At 32.7% G+C, this 20,361-nt stretch overlaps 1 protein-coding gene across 1 annotated transcript in view; it reads left to right on the top strand.

The window, feature by feature from the left end:
- LOC129237372 (nuclear pore complex protein Nup88) overlaps positions 1–17,803 on the top strand; it is a 163,491-nt gene extending 145,688 nt beyond the window's left edge. Inside the window, exons 4-12 of the mRNA XM_054872067.1 lie at positions 3,307–3,568; positions 5,775–5,872; positions 5,946–6,114; positions 6,173–6,315; positions 10,005–10,108; positions 10,199–10,805; positions 10,934–11,093; positions 11,161–11,249; positions 17,596–17,803. Of these exons, the coding sequence (XP_054728042.1) occupies positions 3,307–3,568; positions 5,775–5,872; positions 5,946–6,114; positions 6,173–6,315; positions 10,005–10,108; positions 10,199–10,805; positions 10,934–11,093; positions 11,161–11,249; positions 17,596–17,659 (1,696 nt within the window). The 3' untranslated portion in view covers positions 17,660–17,803. The remainder of the gene's footprint in view (positions 1–3,306; positions 3,569–5,774; positions 5,873–5,945; positions 6,115–6,172; positions 6,316–10,004; positions 10,109–10,198; positions 10,806–10,933; positions 11,094–11,160; positions 11,250–17,595) is intronic.
- Positions 17,804–20,361: the final 2,558 nt, after the last annotated feature.

Here is a 20,361-nt window from a genome sequence, read left to right as displayed (position 1 = left end):
TACAGAGAAAAGGAATATGCGGGTGTAATCTTAAAATGAGCTAGAAATTCAGTATTTTAAATTTCGCTAAAACATAAAATTATACTTTTTTTGGTGGTCTATGTTATGTTATGTTGCACTGTACAACAGCCAAAAAAAGACTAGATTGTGGAATATCCAAGGCGCATTCATTTAAGGTGGTTGCACTAGACCAACAATAATGGTTTGTAAGTTTGATTGTCAAAGAAAAGTATTGGCGAAGTAGAAAACGAAGAATGAATTCGCCTTGTTTCATTCTGGGATGACAGCCACATGGTCAGGGCGAAAGAAAAAAACCAAATCAGCTGATTTACCTCTTTCTTTACCATCTTTAATAGATTCGCCTTGAGTATACCAATTATGAAACAGGAAGAACTGTAGAATATTGTACCAGCTGCCTTTTTGTCCCTAAATTTTTTATTGTGTATTGACGTTTTCCTAATTTTGTCGAAAGTTGTTCTAAATTATTTGGAGAAACTCGTATAAAACTACATTTGTTATGAGTATATAAAAACAGTTTTTCTTACCCGTATGGCTAATTTTGACCCTTAGTTTTTAAAAAATCTAAAAAATATTATGCTCGTAGAGTCGATGGAGGGTTGAAATGTTCTACAAAAATATTTTACGGAAAATTTTAGTAGAGGTCTTCTCAGGCGAAAAGAGTTTATGGCAATGGACAAAAGCGCATCATTAATTCCTGTCTAGCATAATTAAACAGAACTGGCAAATGTATGTAAAGGGTGATCAATTTAGAGGCATCAGATTTCAAATTGAAATAAGACAACGAAAATTCTAATTGATTGGGTAATATATGTGACCTGTTCTATGAAAAGGTACCTTACGTGCCAAAAAATCCTTTTTCACTTTTTTGTTGATTCGAATAGTGTGTGAAAGGCTCTTTAAAATGGTGAAAACCAGAAAGTCATAATTTGTTTAAAAGTTTGTTAAAAGTAAAAAAAAAGAAAAGTACAAATACAAAAAATACTAATTTTTTTGTCATGATACAAATTAGAACAAGGAAGACAATAAATTGTGCAAATTAAAAACTGAACCATTCCTGGACAGTCTGAGGTGTAATGAATACGATACTGAAGTCTGTTTTCAAAAAATTTGTTACAAAAAATGTATTCATAACTTTATAAATGGTGGTTTTTAAGGATTTGTCAAAATTTTTGTCACGAATTGTGGCATTGTTTCAACATCAAAAGTTAATTAAAATATTTAAAAACTGTTATTCGGGGGTACTTCTACATCCTTTCTTTGACCATATTTCTTCCGTTAGGCAAGAATGGAATAAACACTTTCTAATTCTTCATTACACATCATTCCGGCTTCGATATGACTTAGTATTGATAAATCGAGCTCACTTTTTGATAACTCTAAACAGTTGTTTCGCGAACTCTCGATCATTTTTCGTGTTACAATTGTTTGGCATTTGTTAGTACAACAATTGTTAGAGAGAAATTTGGTTACCAGCTCCTCTTCCTCTTCATCCACAGTAGATAAATCTATCTTAACGAAAGCTTTTTCCACCATCATCATCACTATTCGAACTAACATCATCGTCTTCATCGTTTTTAGGAAAATATTTACTGTAAACGGCACTAAACTCCTCGTCAACACTCATTTTTCACTATTTTGTGAACAAAAGACTAACAGAAATGATTACATAAACGTAGTAACAGAAAAGCCACGAAGTAGAATAAGGAGACGTAACGCAGCTGTCAAATGTAAAATTGTCAATTTGACATCATATTCGTAGTTAGTGGCTTTAAAAACCTTTACAAACATGTGTCACTTATTTATATATAATATATTTGGAGCGCCATCTTGGATATGCCATTTAAAATTTTTCAAATTTGACACCAGAATCGTATTCAGTACTTCGAAAAATTTTTGTCACCGGGTCTTATAAGTTTTTTTTGGCATGGATGTCGGTACAAAAGCTAACTTATTTTTTAAAACGATTTCTGCGATTGACATTAACTTTTTCTTATTTATTTATATATAAAAAAATGTTTTCACTGCTTCTGTGATTTTATTGATACTGTGATCTATGCTTAAGAAAATAAGCCAAACCGGATTGAAAAATATTAATATTTAAAAAAGTTACAAGGGTTTTTAGAAGTTTAAACTTTAACTGCTGTTTTCTCGAAAACTTGTTTTCGCACGTAAGGTACCTTTTCGTAGACCAGGTCACATATATTATTTTTGTGTAGAACCATTCATGACATATATTTAAAGTAATCCCTTTCAAATGTTGACCGCAACTGCGCCGTTATTCGGGCATCACCAACTTTGGATGTCCGCTGGGGGACTTCGGTCGGTATCTCGTGAATAACTTTAGCAATGTTGGCTTCCAATGGCTCAATCGAAGCTGGTTTATTTATCCACATAAAAGTTCAAAGGTGCGATATAACGTCATCTCGCTCTCCGCAACTACGACGTAGTAAATCCATTGTTTTACTGGCTATAAGGCAAGTCTTATTGAAACCAAATGTTGTGGAGATCACGGATGGAAATCAGCATCAAAAAGTCGTTTATCATGCTGCGATAGCGTTCGCCAGCCTCGTCTTAAACAAAATATGGGCCTATTGGAAAAAGTACCACCAATCTGATCATTGGGGTGCCTCAAAAAAACAAAAATTAGTGTAATTTCACCGGGATTTTAAAATTTATTATATCTTAAAACTTCCGCCAAAATGTTGCAGAAAAATTTACGTGAGCTAGGCCGGTTTGCAATACCTCCAAAAATCAAACAATTTTTCCCAAAAAATAACTTCAGATGTTAGAAGAGTTTGTACTTAAAAGGTCCTTATTTGTATCAATATATTTTCCCGTTCTTCCTGAATGAAATATAGAACCTCTTACTGCTTACCTTGGTTTCGTTAATCAAAAAGTTTTAAGATGGGTAGAGGATTAGCCTTCCGCATCCGAGCCTGATTTCGTGGCTGCCGGCATTGCCTTCAGGCTGACAGGTGGGCGAAGAATTTCCTCCACGCAGATAGAAAGGTTGTGTGGCCTTTAGGTTAGGATAAATGGCTGCCCTTGTGAGGGACCCAATTGGAGTAAATGCGCCGCCTTTAACTCGGTCGAATTTTTCTATGAAAAAAAAAACTGTCATTGCTTTTCAAATGTCTGACAGGGTTCAAATCCCATTAGCTACTAGAAAATTAAAGCAGCGCTAAGTTTGGGTTTTCACCGACCAACATTTTTTGTGTGCTAATATTATTTTATCATTTTGAAAAAAGTGAATTCTCATAATTTTTAATATTTTACCATTTACAGCGTTTATGACAATTCTGTTCTACGTCACGTTTGGCAAGTCGGCCCAGTTCCGATGAAATCCGATAGTAGCCTGAACAGTTCGCTGCCTACTGCTTTGATGCTTGGCGACTTATCTGTAGACTTTGATATTGCACCAGCAGTGGCATTAAAAGATGAGGGAATATTAAATTCCTCCACAATGACAAACAACAATACCGCAAGGGACTCACTAAATCATAGCCGAAGTCTATCGAGACATCTAAATGAGTCTACAACTGGAAATGTAAGTAAAATATAGAAGAAGAGTCAATATTAGAGCGGGTCGGTTTTTAGAATGACAATAAGATAATGTAGATAATGTAATGTATAGATAATGTAATGTAGATAATGTAAGTTGAATATACATATATGTATAAGTATATGCGATATTAGAGCGAATCGCTATAGTGAATGCGCTATCCTGTGATATTAGGGTGGGTTGGTTTTTAGATTGGCAAATTACACAGCATAAAAAAAATTAAATTTTGTTATATTTAACGGAAAATATAAATTGAATATATAAGGATAAACAACATTAGAGCGGGTCGTTATAGTGGATTCGCAATCCTATAATATTAGGGTGAGTCAGTTTGGAGATTGGCAAATTGAATATCATGAATAATTTTTATAGAGCTTGACTCATGCGTATGCTAAGGCAGCGAAGGTACACGTAAATCATAAATTATAACCGATTCAAGAAAGTTGAGATAAAACGTTCACATGACAGGCGGGTCTGGTCGGTTGGTTGAGGTAGAGGTGATGTCTGAGTGACACATCCCAGACTTAATCAGTACAAAAGGAGCCATTTTGGTTTTCTACTACTAGCAGAACCACTGTCGTTGTTTATTCGAACTATCTTGATTTGACTCCAAATCTGCCTATGCCATCTATTTTCTTTCCTGCAGTTTCTACCAGGTTGTTCATTGAGAATTCCTCCAGCATTCTATGTCGTAGAGCACACAGACATGGGCTCTCAAACAGATAGCGAATGACTGTCTCCCTAGAATCTTATTGGTTGCATCTTCTACATCTATCGTTATCGGCCACCCCATCTTCCTTGAATGGCCTCGGATAGACCAATGGCCGGTTATTATTGACGTAATTCCGAAGATTTCTGTTCTTGGCTTTCTTAACAGCTTGTCAGTTCTGGACTTGTTGTAGGCTGGCCTGGTTTCATTCGCTATTTTGCAGGTATCGGTCTTGATCCATCTGTCTAGAGCTTGCTTCTGCAATTGCAAAAAAATCTCCCTTTTATAGACGCCTCGGGGACAACCCACTGCTACCACTTCGGATACTCTAGAGGAAGTCCCCTGTCTTGCCAGCTCATCAGCTTTCTCATTTCCTTTTATGTTCCTATGGCCAAGTACCTATGGGAAGCACATGGAAGTTTCGAGTTATTTCAAATACATACCCACGCCGACGCTGCAATCCATCTTGGATCTATCGGGCGGGTCTACATAACTAGAATAATGTTGATGTTATCTAATGTACCCCTAGCTAAGGTGTGTCACCACAGCAGCATTCTTTAAAAAGTGTTCGTAGCATTCGACGACATTTTAGGCCCCACTTTTACACACCCAGCCGCGTATGGATGTCCCAAAATGTTGGAAACTTATTTTGTGGTATTCAATATTGAAGTATACTCGTGCACTTAGCAGAGAGTAGGTCAAATTATTGGTATAAACAGAGTTTTAAATTTAGTACAATTTTATTAAAAATATCTTTGTTGAACACTTTAACTCAATAACTCCCCCATGAAAGTGCCTTTTTGTGCCTTGTTTTAGAAGTTTTAAAAAATTTATTTCGGAGGTCGCTACAGGGTTAAAATATGCTAATTAATGGGTACCCGAAAACTTTCACAAACAAATATAAATGGGTTTTTCGCTATTACAAAAACAAAAATACTGATTTAGTGAAATTTCACATAAATTGGTTTTCGAAAGGGTTTTCTTTTATGTAAAATTCCTCTGAAGTGTGTGACAATCCAAACTATTTTTCATATATTTTCAAAAATCGAAGGCATTGCTGCTGTACGTTTCAGAAGTAGAACTTTTTATCGGGTGGATCGGTTCTATCTATATAAATATATTTTTCTAAACACTCCTACTAATTTAAGCCGCTAGATGGTTAAAATGTGCTAAAAAATTATTACCCAAACATTTTTACAGATAAGTCTTAATATGTTTTTAGTTATTAAAAAAAAACAAAAAATCTGAATTACAAAAATTAAACCCTTTTTATGTCACAATATTTGGTTTTCGAAAGGAGCTTTTTAATGTAAAGGAAAGGAACTTTTAATGTAAAATCTAAAGTGTGTGACACTCAAAACTATTTTCCATATATTTTCAAAAATTAGTATTAGAACTTTTTATCACACCTAAACCTATCCACCCTAATATCTATATAAATATATTTGTCCAAGTCATACTAACTAATATTTTGTTTAACAGAAAAACATACAAAATTCTGAACGCATCGAGTGGCCCATAGTTGTGCTGCATGAGAATGGCAATATTTATGTACTAATGGCCGGACTAGACAGTCAGAAGTAAGTTTTTGCTAAAAATTTATGAATTTTTTTTTCTTAATTAAATTTACTTGCTTGCGTTTTCCTCACACAGACCACGCCTACAAGGCCCTCTTACAATTAGGCCACAGAGTAGCGATAATTATGGCTTGGATTATTGCGCCATTTTGGTCATACCATCTTTGCCACCCACACTAATCATTGCCGAGTCGAATGGCAATCTTCATCACGCACTATTTCTCGAAGCAGAGGAGGCAGAAGAGGTGTGTAGTAGAAATTTCTACTTTTATTTCAGCTAAAAATTTATTCATTTTTTTTTAGTCTTTCAATGAAGTGGACATCAGTTTGGACATACATCCGTCCGAGTACACAGTGCATGTGCTGGAGACAGTCATGCTGGAGTTGGGTTTGCCCAAAGATGATCCAAAATCAAAGACATATAATTGTCCAATACATTTAAAACGGTTTGTTTGATATTTCATTATACATTTTTTTATATGCATTTGTTGTTGATCTATTTAATGGTATTATATAGATTTTTTTATTTTATAATATTATTATTATTACTATTTTTTTAATTTTTTTTTTTGTATTTAGAAAACGATAGGATCTCAACATTTTGACCAGTTTGCACATTTTTTTGTTTTTTGTTTCCGTCAAGACGAAAAAGTATTAAAAATCAACGTAATTTTTGAAACTTGCGCTTCATTTACTTAAGAATTTCCAAGAAATTTTTCTAGAAATTCTCATGAAAAATCACGGATTTGTGAAGAAAAGTTTGTGCACTTTTTCTAATTTTTATATAACATAAAGTTTGAGACTTGGATTTATATAGTTTTTGTAATAGAATGAGCTTTACTAAAAAAATTATAATAACAAAAATTCAAAACAAAAAAGAAAAAGTGGTCAAAACTTGTCAAAATGTGGATATGCTATGATTTGTCGCTGGCTGTAAAAGTTATTTTTTTTAGTAGAAATACTATGGGGTAATTGTCTGTCATTACTGGATGACCGCCTACATTGAAGTTTAAAAACAAAACACATTTTTTTGTTTTTTCTTTTTTTTCTATTCACCCACCTCTGGGTCCACCATATTTGTAGCCAGCAATCATTATGGTCAAGTTCTCAATTTTATCAAGAACGCGATAGCCGATAAAGAGCCGTCTCGTGACATTGCTCGTTTTGCAAAAAAAAATTGCACGACATTCCGGCATATTCCTTAGGTCCTCTGAGAAAACGTTGGATGTCTTTTTGGCGTCATTCTCCCTTTTTAGATCTTTGGTCAATTTTTGGCTTAAATTTCTGGTGTGCGTCTCGCTGTTGTCTCACAAATGATGAGACCTACAGTTTTATGCCACCTCCGAATGGTATGATGGTTTTTTATGAGGAACTTTTTCATGGCAGAAATACACCCGTAGGTTTTCCGTGTCCTGCCATGGTACTGCCGCTTTAGAAAAAACTGTTTTCTATCATATGATGTTTCTTGTCCGAGATCTTGAAAACGAGCACTAGCGAATGGTAGTCACGCACCAACCCATTCGGCTATGGCGGCCGACAGTTCCCCCGACAGTCGGTTCTACGTTACCGGGACGAATTGGATTTACAATATATCCGGCCAAAGACTCTCACTCCAGCAGCACTCCCTGTACATGTGTGGGGAATGTTTTTGCTGCTACAACAACCGCGGCGGTAGAAAAAAAATATATTAAAAATTAGAAAAAATTAAAAAAAAAACTACTAAGAATTAGAAAAACTTCAAAAAAAAAAATAATTCACTGGTTGAATATTAGAGTATTAAAAATAGTTGTCTCAAAAATGCGTCCATAAAAAATGTGAATGCGACTTGCAATTGACTAAAGATGGGACACAGAAATGGGAAACATTTATATTTTATTTTTTTGATTTTTTTTAAGTACACTGCAATAATGGTTGTTCAGAAGCCCATAGAATTATGTTCACTTATGCATTTTATTATTATTATTATTTTATTATTTCATTTTAGGTTAGACGAGCTGCGCTTAAAAAAGTTCGCTCAATTGCTTTCTTTTAAATTTTATTTTACTCTTAATTTTAGTTTTTTTATGTATTTTTAATTTTTTAATCATATAGTAAAAATCGTATCATTTTTAAATAATTTTTCTCTTTTCTTTAAATTTTATTTTGCCTTTATATTTTTAATTTATATTTAATCATGAAGCAAAAATAATTTTTTTTCTTTTAATGTAAATTTTTTCTTTTAATTTGTTTTGTTTTATTTTTATGCTGTTTTAATTTTCGTAAAATTTTTTATTTCAAAATTTTTTAAGTGCTTGTGCTTTCTTCATCTCAAAGTAAATGTCACATCTTTTTTAAATTAATGTTTTTTTACTTAAATTTTTAATATTAATTATATATATATTTTTTTTAATTTTATTTCTACTTTCACATATTAGTTGATTTTGTGTATTTATGCTTTATTGATCTTACAGTAAATGTCACATCTTTTTTAAATTAATGTTTTTTTACTTACATTTTTAATATTAATTATATATATATTGTATTTTTTTTAATTTTATTTCTACTTTCACATATTAGTTGATTTTGTGTATTTATGCTTTATTGATCTTACAGTAAATGGCATATCTTTTTTTAAAGCATTTTTTTTTTTAATTTAATTAAATTTTATTTTATTTTTTCTCAATTTGGTTTTTTTTTTAATTTAATTTTTTTTTTTTACTTTTTTAATATTCGTTTACTTTTTAATTAAATTTATTTCATAAAGCAAATGGCATGCATATGTTTTTTAAAAACATTTTTTTTTTTTTATTTAATTTTTTCTTAATTTTGTTTAATTTTTTTTCATCGTTTGGGTTTTATTTTCTTAAATAATTTATTTTATTTTTTACTTTTTTAAATTAATTTTTTTTTCGAAGATTGTTTTTTTAACTTAATTTTTTTTTTCTTTTGCATTACTTTTTCAATAATTTTTTTTTCACTTTTTTAATTTTTAGTTAACTTTTTAATTTTATTTTATTTTAAAAATTTTTTTGCGTGTTTATGCTTTTTTGATCATAAAGTAAATATCATATTCGTTTTAAAAACATTTTGTTTTTTAATTTAATTAAATTTAGTTTTATTTTTTCTTAAATTGTGTTTTTTTAATTTAATACATTTTTTTTTTACTTTTTTAATTTTCGTTTATTTTTAATTAAAATTATTTTATAAAGTAAATGGCATATCTTTTTTATGAATTTAATTTCGTTTGGGTTTTTTTTAATTTTAGTTAACTTTTTAATTTTATTTTATTTTTGTGTATTTATGCTTATTTGATCTTAAAGTAAATGGCATATTTTTTTTAAAAACAATTTTTTATAATTTTTTCTTAATTTTATTTAATTTTTTCTTATTTTTTTTTAATTTAATTTATTTTATTTTTAAATTTTTTTAATGTATTTATGCTGTTTTGATTATAAAGTAAATGTCATATCTTTTTTAAAAACATTTTTTTTAATTTGACTTAATTCAATTTTTTTTCTCAATTTGGTTTTTTTTAATTTAATTTATTTTTTTTAATCCTCGTTTACTTTTTAAATTTATTTTTTTTTTTGTGAATTTTTGCTTTTTGGATCATAATTTAAATGTTGTCTTTTTTAAATTGTTTTTTATTTTGTTTTTTGTTAATTTAAAGTTTGTTTTATAATTTCATTTTACTTTTTTAATGTTAGCTCATTTTTTGCATATATGCTTTTTTGATCTTAAAATAAATTCCATACCTTTTTTAAATTAAGTTAGTTAAGTTAATGTTATTTATTTATTTTCTTAATGTGTTTTTTTTTTAATTTATTTTATTTTTTACTTTTGTAATTTTAATTTAGGTACTTATTTAATTTAATTTAATTTTTTAATATGCATTTATTTTATTTTTATGATTTTGGATCGTATAATAAATAATTTTTTTTTTATTTTAGTAAAAGCAAAGATCATTTTTTGCTTGAATTAAGTTTTTTTCAATTTTGATTTTTTAATATATTTCACTTAGTTTTTTCTTTACTTTTTAATTTTTTTTTTTTTAATTTTTGTTTTTTTTTTTTTTGTTTTTACTTTTTAGTTTTAATTTTATTATGTATGCTTTTTTCACCATACCATTGCTAATTTAACAATAAATTTCTTCCAGTGATTATATCAATGAGATGCGCTACTTCGCCTACCACAATGCCGGGTTGCATGCGATCACCATTAATTTCATATCCGAATTGCAGCGTTTCATAGAAAGTGATGGTGAGCAATTCCACTCTAAACCTCAACTCTCACACTGTACATCAGCACTAATTTACTTTTAATAATACTTTTTCTACTACTCTCTCATAGTCGACTCCGACATTAGCCCGCTCTCGATCGCCTCACACGCCGAATATATCGTTTGCACAAAAATCGATGCCAGCGAACGCATCAATGCCGTACTCGGCTTCGTGCTACTACAAATGCCCTCGGGCGTCGTACTGCTACTTAGCAGCGGTGAGATTATTAGTTTGAAATTGATCATTGACCCGAAAATACTTGTGGAATCGGTCAAACTAAAGGAGGAAACCGAAAAGTCAATGCCCAAGTTGGAAGCCGAGTCCGAATTGGATCGGATGTTGGAGCCATCCTTCGTGGATCACATCAAAAGTATGCTCAAACGTGATGTTACACAACCGATACTCTCTGTGGATAAGACCAGTACACCAACGCCACAAGAAAGTTATGAGTTGTTAGCACAAGCAATAGAAGTACTGCGCACCCAGTATCTGAAGCGGCATGAGCAGGTGCGCGGCGAGATCACAAAGCGTGTAAATACGATAAAATTACGCAAGGAGCAGCAGGAGCGTGAAATTGCCGATTTGGAAAAGGAGCGTGAAAATATACGTGAGACGGCGCATAGGCTAGCCGAGCGTTTCGAGGAGATTAGCGATCAGCAGGAGATCATAACAAAGAAGTGAGCAGGGCGAATTCAATGAAAAAAAGTTTAATTATTATATATAAACAGAATTGGCTCTTCACCTTTTATTGGGTGTTTGGCTGAGCTCCTCCTCCTATTAATTACTACTATTTTATATTGAACAGATGCCAACATCTGGTGCGCCAGGCACATACACGCCTACCAACCAATCCGATTGCTGATAAGGAATTTGCACAGGAGGTAGAACGTATCAATAAGGAGACTAAGGCTTTGACAAATGCTATGCAGAAGGCGCGGGACACCATCAACAAGCAAACCTATCATGTAACTGTTCTTACTTTTCATATTAAAAAGAATATGAAATTACGCGTTCACTTTTTGTCTCCTACAGATCTCGAAATACAATCAAACAGCTAAGAAAAAGACATTTCATTTACCCGAGCGACAGGAGAAGAATATCAAAGAAATACTAATACAGATGTAAGTAAAAATGATATTGAATAATGTGACGCATAAAACTGTTTAAGAGGTTTGAGTTCACATACTTTTGTGATAATTTATCTCAAATTGAAGAGCTTTAAGAGCCGATTTTGAAATGGAATATACAAACAGACATTAAACGGCATTCATCGGGAGACTCTTACCACCTTCCGGAAGTATCGATCCCCGAATGCCGGTATTGGAGCCCAATAAATTTGACTCAATTGCGTTCTGGGTACTGTAGCCGGTTAAACTCCTACTTATCCAGAATCGACCCCAGTATACCCAATATATGTCCAGCATGTGAAGGTACACCACCTTTTCACATGACCCATCAAACCTACTCACTCAACACCCCTCTCCCTCTGGACCCAACCTATCGAAACAGCACATTTTCTAGGCCTACCGTTAGATGAGTTAGACGAAGATGATCGGTGACTACACCGCAGGGCTTAGTAAACTGCTACAACAACAACAACAACAAATTGTATGCCCATTTTAACACGTTGCATGCCAAGCGGATTTGAAGAAAATTTTCAACAAAGCCCAAGCAAGTTTTTTTCTTTTTTTTTTGGCAGAAAGCGGGTGATGGTAGGAAATATTGATTTCTGAGTGATTTTATAATTTTTCTTATATGTGGAATATATTTCTTCGACAAGGCCTTGTATGACGAAATTTGAGTTCGTTACGTTCACATGACAGTCGGTTTTACGTAACCGGAACGTCTCGGATTTATATCCGGCCAAGTCACTCCAGCAGCGTTCCCCGAGCATGTATGGGGTTGTGTATGCTGTTGCAACAACAACAACAACGAAATTAAAGTCGTAAAAATCATCATAGCGCTTGTGCAATTTAGTCGTGCGTTTTGTCTGATTTTCACATTTCTCTCACCTGAGACGTCACGCCTCTATGACGGACCCAATCTTCTACGAGTATTCTATAGGGTTGATTAGGAGCTTATGTTGTTGTTGTTTTTGTTGTTGAAGGCCTTCTCTGCTGGCTTTGCACGATTTGCTTTACTTTGAAAGCTTCTATGGCAACAAGGAAATAATAATCAGAAAAAATCAGAGCGACGCCTGAAAAGGAAATGTCAAAGACCGACAAAGGCGGTGCCAAATAAAAACTTATAGTTTGCCTCAAGCGCGTGAAGAAACGCGTCTATTTGACCAACTTTCATATAGTGCAGTCCATTTCTATTCCTTTTTCACATTGGAAGCAACGCAAGCTGGCGCACCTTTAATGGATGCAATTCTAAGCTATTGATTTGCATTAGTGACGTATATTGTTGTTGTAGTTTGTCAACATAAAACTTTCCTCATGAACTGTTTGGACATTCTGCTAAAGTGACAATCCTTGGCGGAATATAAATCCGGGTCGTTCCGGTAACCTGGTACCAATTGCCGGGAGAACGAACTAATAAACCTGTTTTTCTTGTTGTTTATAAAGATTTCCATCACTCAAAATATTTTCTTTTTTTTTGTTATATAGTAAAAATATTATTCAAAAACAAAATTGATAATTAATTTTGCGCCACCTTATATATACATACATGAAGTGGGTGTCATAACTATAGCACAGGCGTTTATTCACAATTAATTTATTTCTTATTTAATTTTTAATATCTGCTTACGAAAACATAATTCATTGTATTCTTCTTCTTCTTCTTAATTGTTTAACAAATTGCGCCAGTCGTTTCTTTCGTTAATTGGGCATAGCAAGTGAAGCCAAGTCCTTCTCCACCTGATCTTTCCAACGCAGAGGAGGTCTTCCTCTTCCTCTGCTACCACCAGCTGGTTATTATAATCCGTAAAATCCATAAAATCCAAGCTTCAAACTTTGTTCAAAGTTACCAAAAGAAAAACTCAACAAATTTGCATCAAAATTTCACACTTTTTAATTAGAATCTTTAGAAACATTTCGGGTATGCAGTTTTATAGCTCATCGAACTTTGGTTCGATTTTATGAAGCCTGTGAAGTTGTGGCCGATGGCATAGAGTAATAAAGGGAAAGGTTGGAAGTGACTTTTTTTTTCAATTTTATTTATTTACTTTTTTTCATTTTTATGTTGCTAGCAATATTAGTCAATTTCTTCCATATAACGATTTAATAAACATTTTTTTTATATGAACACTTAACACTGTCAAAAGTATATACTATATAAAAAATAGACGCCATTTTTGATCTTACACTTTATTATTGAATGCCATCGGGCACAACTTCACATGTTTCATTAAATCGAACCTGCCAACACCTCTTTTGATACTTTCGAAATCATTTGAAATCAATATGAATGAAAATCTCGTTGCAATTTAAAGCAGCGCGCCAACAGAGTCGTTGACAATTCAGATAAAACGGCAGCAAATTCAGTTAATTCGAAAAAAAATAATTACGCATACGAAGCACTCTGTAAATTGTTGTTTGCTTGTCCTAGACATGTACTCAAGACTTCAAATGTTGGAGGCGTATGGAACTTTGAAATGTCGGTTACACCCTGTGCGATGCAGCTGTACAGTACGCATGGAAAATTTTATTTTTTTAGAGACCGAAGTGGGGTAGAAAATGAAATATGTTTTAATATAATATAAAAATTAAAAACATTAAAAAATAAAATTGTTTGCTAGAATGATGACATAAGCATACCCTTACAGACAAGTAAGCGACTTATCTTTGAGGAAATTTTAAGAGCGGCGAATGAAAGATGCAGACTCGCCCCACAATTGTGACCGACTTTCAATGCTAAACGCACAGCATCTCTGTAAGCCAAAAATAAGCAGTCTTAGCACACTGACTTCCGTTGTAGCTGGGCACTTCCTAATAATAGGCAGAGGATGGGCCCATGACTTCAGCAGAAGCTGTCTAGATGAGGAGGAGACGATCCAGCACCTCCTGTGCGATTATTCTGCTCTATCCAGACGTGATTTACCATTTTCGGTAGACAATTTTTTAATGGATTGGAAAATCTCAGTACTGTAGAAGGAATCTTCTACAATTTTTGAAAAATGCACACTGATTTTAGGAGATATAAGGACAAGTTCTCCACGCGGCATCACAATGGGCTATGGCCTGAGTGTGTCCCACAGTGGACAACCGCTTCAACATAACCTGCAATTTCTTGGTGACAGATGTCCAATTAGAGTTCAGGTGTATTTTCGTCCAATTTGGAGTTTGCAAAATCTAATTAAAAAAATATTTATGTAAAAGCATGCATGGGCACTACTTTCGATTGAAAAAAAGGAAAAACTCTATAAAGCAGCATTGCGCTGGATATCGGAATGAAGAAAAGCATAATAAAAAAATATCTAATTGAAAAAATCTTCTTATGTGAATATAAATGTATTTTATTTTAGACTCATATGCTAAATGTTCCTAAACTAATCAAATTAACTATCAATTAACAAATTCCGCCAAATTCGCCTGATCTGGAGACAATTTTTGGGGACCTCTTTGTTATGATGTTGTTATTGTTGTTGTTGTATATTAGTAGCAGCATGAACATTCCGCATACATATACGGGGAATGCTGCTGAAGAGACAGTCCTTGGCCGGATGTTAATCCAGGTCGTTCCGGTTACGTAGAATCGACTGTCGTATGAACGACCTCTTTGTTATCGAAGGTAACGCCCTTCATGTGGTATAGCTGGGCAATATAGAACTCCTTGTTTACCACACAGACTCGCTTATGACACCTACGCCCATACACGTTGCAAATGTCCCGGGCTGCTTCGGCAGCTTTTTGACCTCGATGAAAAACAAAGAAGAGCAGATGTCGAAAATGTTGCCTCCTGAGTATTATATTTCTAAGCCTCAAAACTAATAAAAAATTAAATAACTCAAAAATACAATTAATATACTTTTGTAGAGCAGAAAGAGTTCTATCAAATGAATACTTACCCTTTGTCAAACAGCAAACAAATCGTTGTAAATAAAAGAAAATATAAAATCGCTATGAACTTATTCTCCAACCAAATCTTTTGCCGCAATATCCCATACCTGTAAATATGTAATTTTCTGGGATAGTTTTTAGAAGCTAAGAAAGAAGTACTCCGCAAAAAATCGGAGTCATAGGAGGAGTAATTATACTTCCTAAAGATAATTTGTTTACAAATTTTTATAATATATATGCAGAGTAAATTTGTACATGAAATTATTAGTAAAAGTCACAATTTTTTACGGGCCGAAACTATCATAGGAAATACTTAATGGACGTTTACCTCTAAGTGTAGGTCGTAAAGTTTTATGCTGACACCTGAAATAAGAAATGCATTATGTGCTGCTTTTTTGTGGCCGACATGCACTCTTGCGGTTGGGTTACCCACGGACGCACTCCTACACGCTATAGTACTTCTCTGGTCGTATTGTAATTTAAAAGCTATTTGTTTATTAATTTTTTTTTGATGTGAAACATCTATTGGCTCACTTGTAAACCGAATCGTTGGCGTGGCGACGCTTGCCGTGAGTAGTAGTATTTATGTGTAGTAGTATGAGAAGTGCTAAGCCAATTTCAAAGGAACAACTCACAAATGATGTGGGTTAAAGTGTGTTAGTATGTGTGCCATGTTAGAGAGACAAATGTAGAGTTGCTCGTGAGTGCTTAGCAAATGTTGGTGCGTTATGTGTTTTTTGAATGTGTTCGGTAATTTGCTATGTAGATAATAGGAATTCGATTACAGAGAGTTCATGGGAAACTGGAAGAATGGCTAGAGTGGGCACCTTTGAGGCGCGCTCTCTGTTCGAAGAAATGACGAAGGTCAGTGTGTTTGAGTTGAAAAATATCAAAAGGTCACAGAAAGCGGAGCCACAGCAGAAAGAAGTTTCATTACTCAATTATTTAAACCAAGTGGAACTATTTTGCAATGCCAAATTTATTGCTTTATTAATTCGAAATGAAAAGTGCAAACTTATTTAATAGCAAATTCGAGATATGCCAGCTCGTAATGAGCAAAAATTGAAATTGAATAAAAAGTTTAAGCCTATGGAGGAAGGCATATTTTAAAGACACATTTTGATTATCATACAAAGTGACACAAAATTAATCATGCTATCGGATTATTTATATTTTTTACAAATAGTGCAGTACGTCAATCATAATTGAAATTTGTGAAGTGTAGAGGTGCTGTATATGCACCGAGGTGCAATATAATTTCTTAATTTATTATTTTTTTAATTTTATTTAATAATTTTCAAATACAAAACTGGATGATTAATTTTGCGCCACCTGTCAATTCAAAAATTCCATCACTCAAAATCATTTTTTTTATTTAATATTTTTTTAATTTTATTTAATAATTTTCAAATACAAAACTGAATAATTAATTTTGCGCCACCTGAAAATTCAAAAATTCCATCACACAAAATCATTTTTTTATTTAATATTTTTTTAATTTTATTTAATAATTTTCAAATACAAAACTGGATAAATAATTTTGCACCACCTGAAAATTCAAAAATTCCATCACACAAAATCATTTTTTTATTTAATTTTTTTTAATTTTATTTAATAATTTTCAAATACAAAACTGGATGATTAATTTTGCGCCACCTGAAAATTCAAAAAAATTCAGCACTCAAAGTCATTTTTTATTTAACTTTTTTTAATTTTATTTAATAATTTTCAAATACAAAACTGGATGATTAATTTTGTGCCACCTGAAAATTCAAAAAATTTCAGCACTCAAAGCACACTTAAAAAAAGAATTTCAATTGCAAATCAACAACAATCCAAGAGAATCTACTACCAAATATGGAACAACAATAGATGCTGTATTTGTGAGATATCTTGATAATATTTCATCCAATACTTTTGTAACGTACTTTAGTTATCATCGACCAATCGTCACAGTAATACCGGCAGAGGAAACATCGAATAGAACTATTACTGAAGTCACAAATGAAAATATTTAAATTGTGGCTTGATATTAATATCGCATTTTGATATCACATGTAAATGTTTATTAAATAAAGTTACCATTTTCTGTAAGAAATTCGTAATACTTAATTTTTTCAGTAGGCTATATTTAATTCCTGTAATAATCTTATCTTTTATGCATATTACTTGTACACACACGATGTTTCACATCTGCCAGGTGTCCCATGACGGCTCACATTTTTTCTATTTTATAAGTTTCTATCCTTATGGCGTCGAAATATTTCGTAAAATATGGGCCAATTTTAATATATATGGGTCAATTTTACTCTGTCCGAGTCTTTGCTAATTTATGGTAATGTCCGTGAAGCTCTTCTCCTGCATATTCTAATAAACTTTTATTTATTATAACTTTAATAAATAATAGTAAATTAATTTATACTTATTTTTATGCAGAGTATTTATACTGTTCTCTTTTTTGCAGTGCTGCCGAGGTGGATAGCCAAATTCGTGATGTGAAGCACATAAACCAACAACTTGGCATTTAAAATCGTTAACAGTTTCTGCGGATTTTAGTATCAACATCCATTAATTACAATTAAATAATAGAGGCGACAAAGCCCACTAGCTTAGTTTCGAAACACATCAAACGTTCAAATATGGAAAATAATAATAAAAATTTGTTTTGGTTATTTTTGCGTTTTGTTGATTGATTTTTCATACATTACATTTAATTTTTTATAAATATTTTGATTTAAATAAAATGTTTAACTTTCATGTTAATATAAGCAGCAAACATTACCAATAAATTTCAAGTCCACATATATTGTATGAAAAAACGCTCTTACTCTTTTCCCTTCTAAATCATGCTTTATTCGCAGCATAGACAAAAAATGTCACTGGCGATGGTGCACTCCTTCCTACCGCACATTTACAGGTTGCTTGCGTTGTTTACTTTCGCGTTGAGAGGCTCTTACACTCCCAATTCTCAAGTAGGTGTTGGGACATAGCAGCGTTCGAGAAAACAATCTGTCTGTGGTGCTACGAGTCACCCAATGCGATCAGAGTCAATTATGGGTATATTCAGAAACGCATTATAAATGCGCAGTAATTGCAGCGCTGGCAACACTGCCAATGTGACAAGTGATGCAATTGATAGATTTGTTAACGATTTGCAAAAAGATTTGTTCCATTTATGAACGCGTTTTACACTAAAATGGAAGTAGTATTGAGTTAAGTTGTTGACGATATATTTGAAGTAAAAAGTGATAGTTTTTTGCTAAATTTAAGAAAAAGCTAAAAAGATCACATATAGTAAGATGTTCATTAAAACGAAAAATTCCCAAAAATTAATTTTTTTTCCTTTTTAATTTATTGTGATTGTAATTCATTACTTTTCAAATTTTCAAAAAAAAAAAAAAAAAAAAAAACTTTTGGAAACAATTAGAAAATTTTTTTTTTAATTTTTTTTTCCTTTTTAATTTATTGTGATTGTAATTCATTACTTTTGAAATTTTCAAAAAAAAAAAAAAAAAACTTTTGGGAAACAATTAGAAAATTTTGCCCGTCTATTTTCAAATCTTTATTCACTTTTTTTATTTTTTCCGCCACCTTATTCCACAAAACACTCTTTTTCCTCCTCCCTGAAGCAAATTCACTTTCCATGCTCAGTCGGACTCTTTGAGAAGCAACTTTACTTCCGATGTACTTAGATAATCGCTAAAATCAAGAAAAATGTAATAAAATATTGTTTTAATAACGTATATTTAATATATCTTTGCATTAAAAACTAAAAAAATTAGTTTTATACTCACTTTTCATCAGATATCATATTAGCGTAATCAGCGGCAGTATTAAAATTTTTCCTGCAAATAATGCGTGAGGTTTGATACAAAAATGGCGTTTTGGAACGCGATGCATTTGCAGTACTACCATATTTGCATTTCTGAACGTATTGCCAACACTGCAAAAGTACGTTGCGCATTATAATGCGTTTCTGAATATACCCTATGGTCACAAGCGCAGCGCAAAATTTTCGATGGAGGGAAACGGGAGGTAACGAAAATTCCTTAGCAAACTAAATAGAAAGTTGGCACTATCGGGTAATTTCCAAAATTCGCTTCTGAGTGAATTTTAATGCACCTACTGGAAAAATTCAATAAATTTCACCCGGAAGTAATTTACAGAATCTGCCCAAATACCTGGTTGAACTAAGCACGAAACATAAGCATGGGTACAGCAGACAATTAATACAGGTATCATTGGAAACCCACTATGTATCCGCTGTCTATGGGAGAAAAACAATACAGAAACACCTTTTTCTGTTAGTTTGTGGCGTTTTCTAGGCTACGGTAGTGCATTTATGGGTCACATTAAATAAGAATGGAAAAGATGCATTATCCTTCTCTAGATAGTTTTTTTGCAAGCTTGGATGATGAGAATACCCGATGAGGCATCCCTTGAAGTGTTTGAGAAAAAAATTCTGTGGAAGATTTTCGGACCTTTGCACGTTGGCGACGGCGATTATCGTAGTAGGCGATGGAACGATGAGCTGTATGAGCTTTACGCCCACATAGACATAGCGCAGCGAATAAAGATTCAGCGGCTCCGTTAGCTGGGTCATATCCTCCGAATGGTTAAAAACGCTCTTCCATCAAAATTTAAAACTTTCTTTCTAAGAATTAAAAAAAAAAATCGGCCACTCAGTTTTATAGTCCATGAAATTTTTAGTATCATACAACAAAGTGCAAGTGCTAAGTTGCTAGAAAAGCCCGTTAATTTATCCCCCTGAATGTCATGCATTTTTTTATATGGCGAAAATGCGCAACATCGTTTGCGGAAAAAAGTATCTGAAACCAATGAAAATTTTGAACCACTTTAAACTGGCACAATTTTATACTCTAATTTAATGAGCCACAAAACTACGTTCTATATATATATTTTTTAATTTTTATTAAATATTTTAATATATTGATGCAAATTTGTTCAATTTGTGAAAAAAATAGTGCTATTACACTAATCCTCGGACACAATTATGCGAGTATAAAAATATTTAAGGAAATCGCACACCAGGCACACCAGACGCACATAAATCCATCACAAATGCCCACACGCACGGTTCGCATGTCAATGTTGCTGAAAACATGTTGCTAGCAACAATGTTGCGCCAAAGCACAATATCCATGCGCATACATACATATGTGTACGTGTGTACGACGAGTACTGTGTGAATCCGTAAAATGAAATATTG

Source organism: Anastrepha obliqua, chromosome 2 (genome assembly GCF_027943255.1).
Source record: "Anastrepha obliqua isolate idAnaObli1 chromosome 2, idAnaObli1_1.0, whole genome shotgun sequence".
Lineage (NCBI taxonomy): Eukaryota > Metazoa > Arthropoda > Insecta > Diptera > Tephritidae > Anastrepha > Anastrepha obliqua.
The sequence above is the reverse complement of the archived record's forward strand: the minus strand, read 5'-3'. Positions and strand labels throughout refer to the sequence as shown.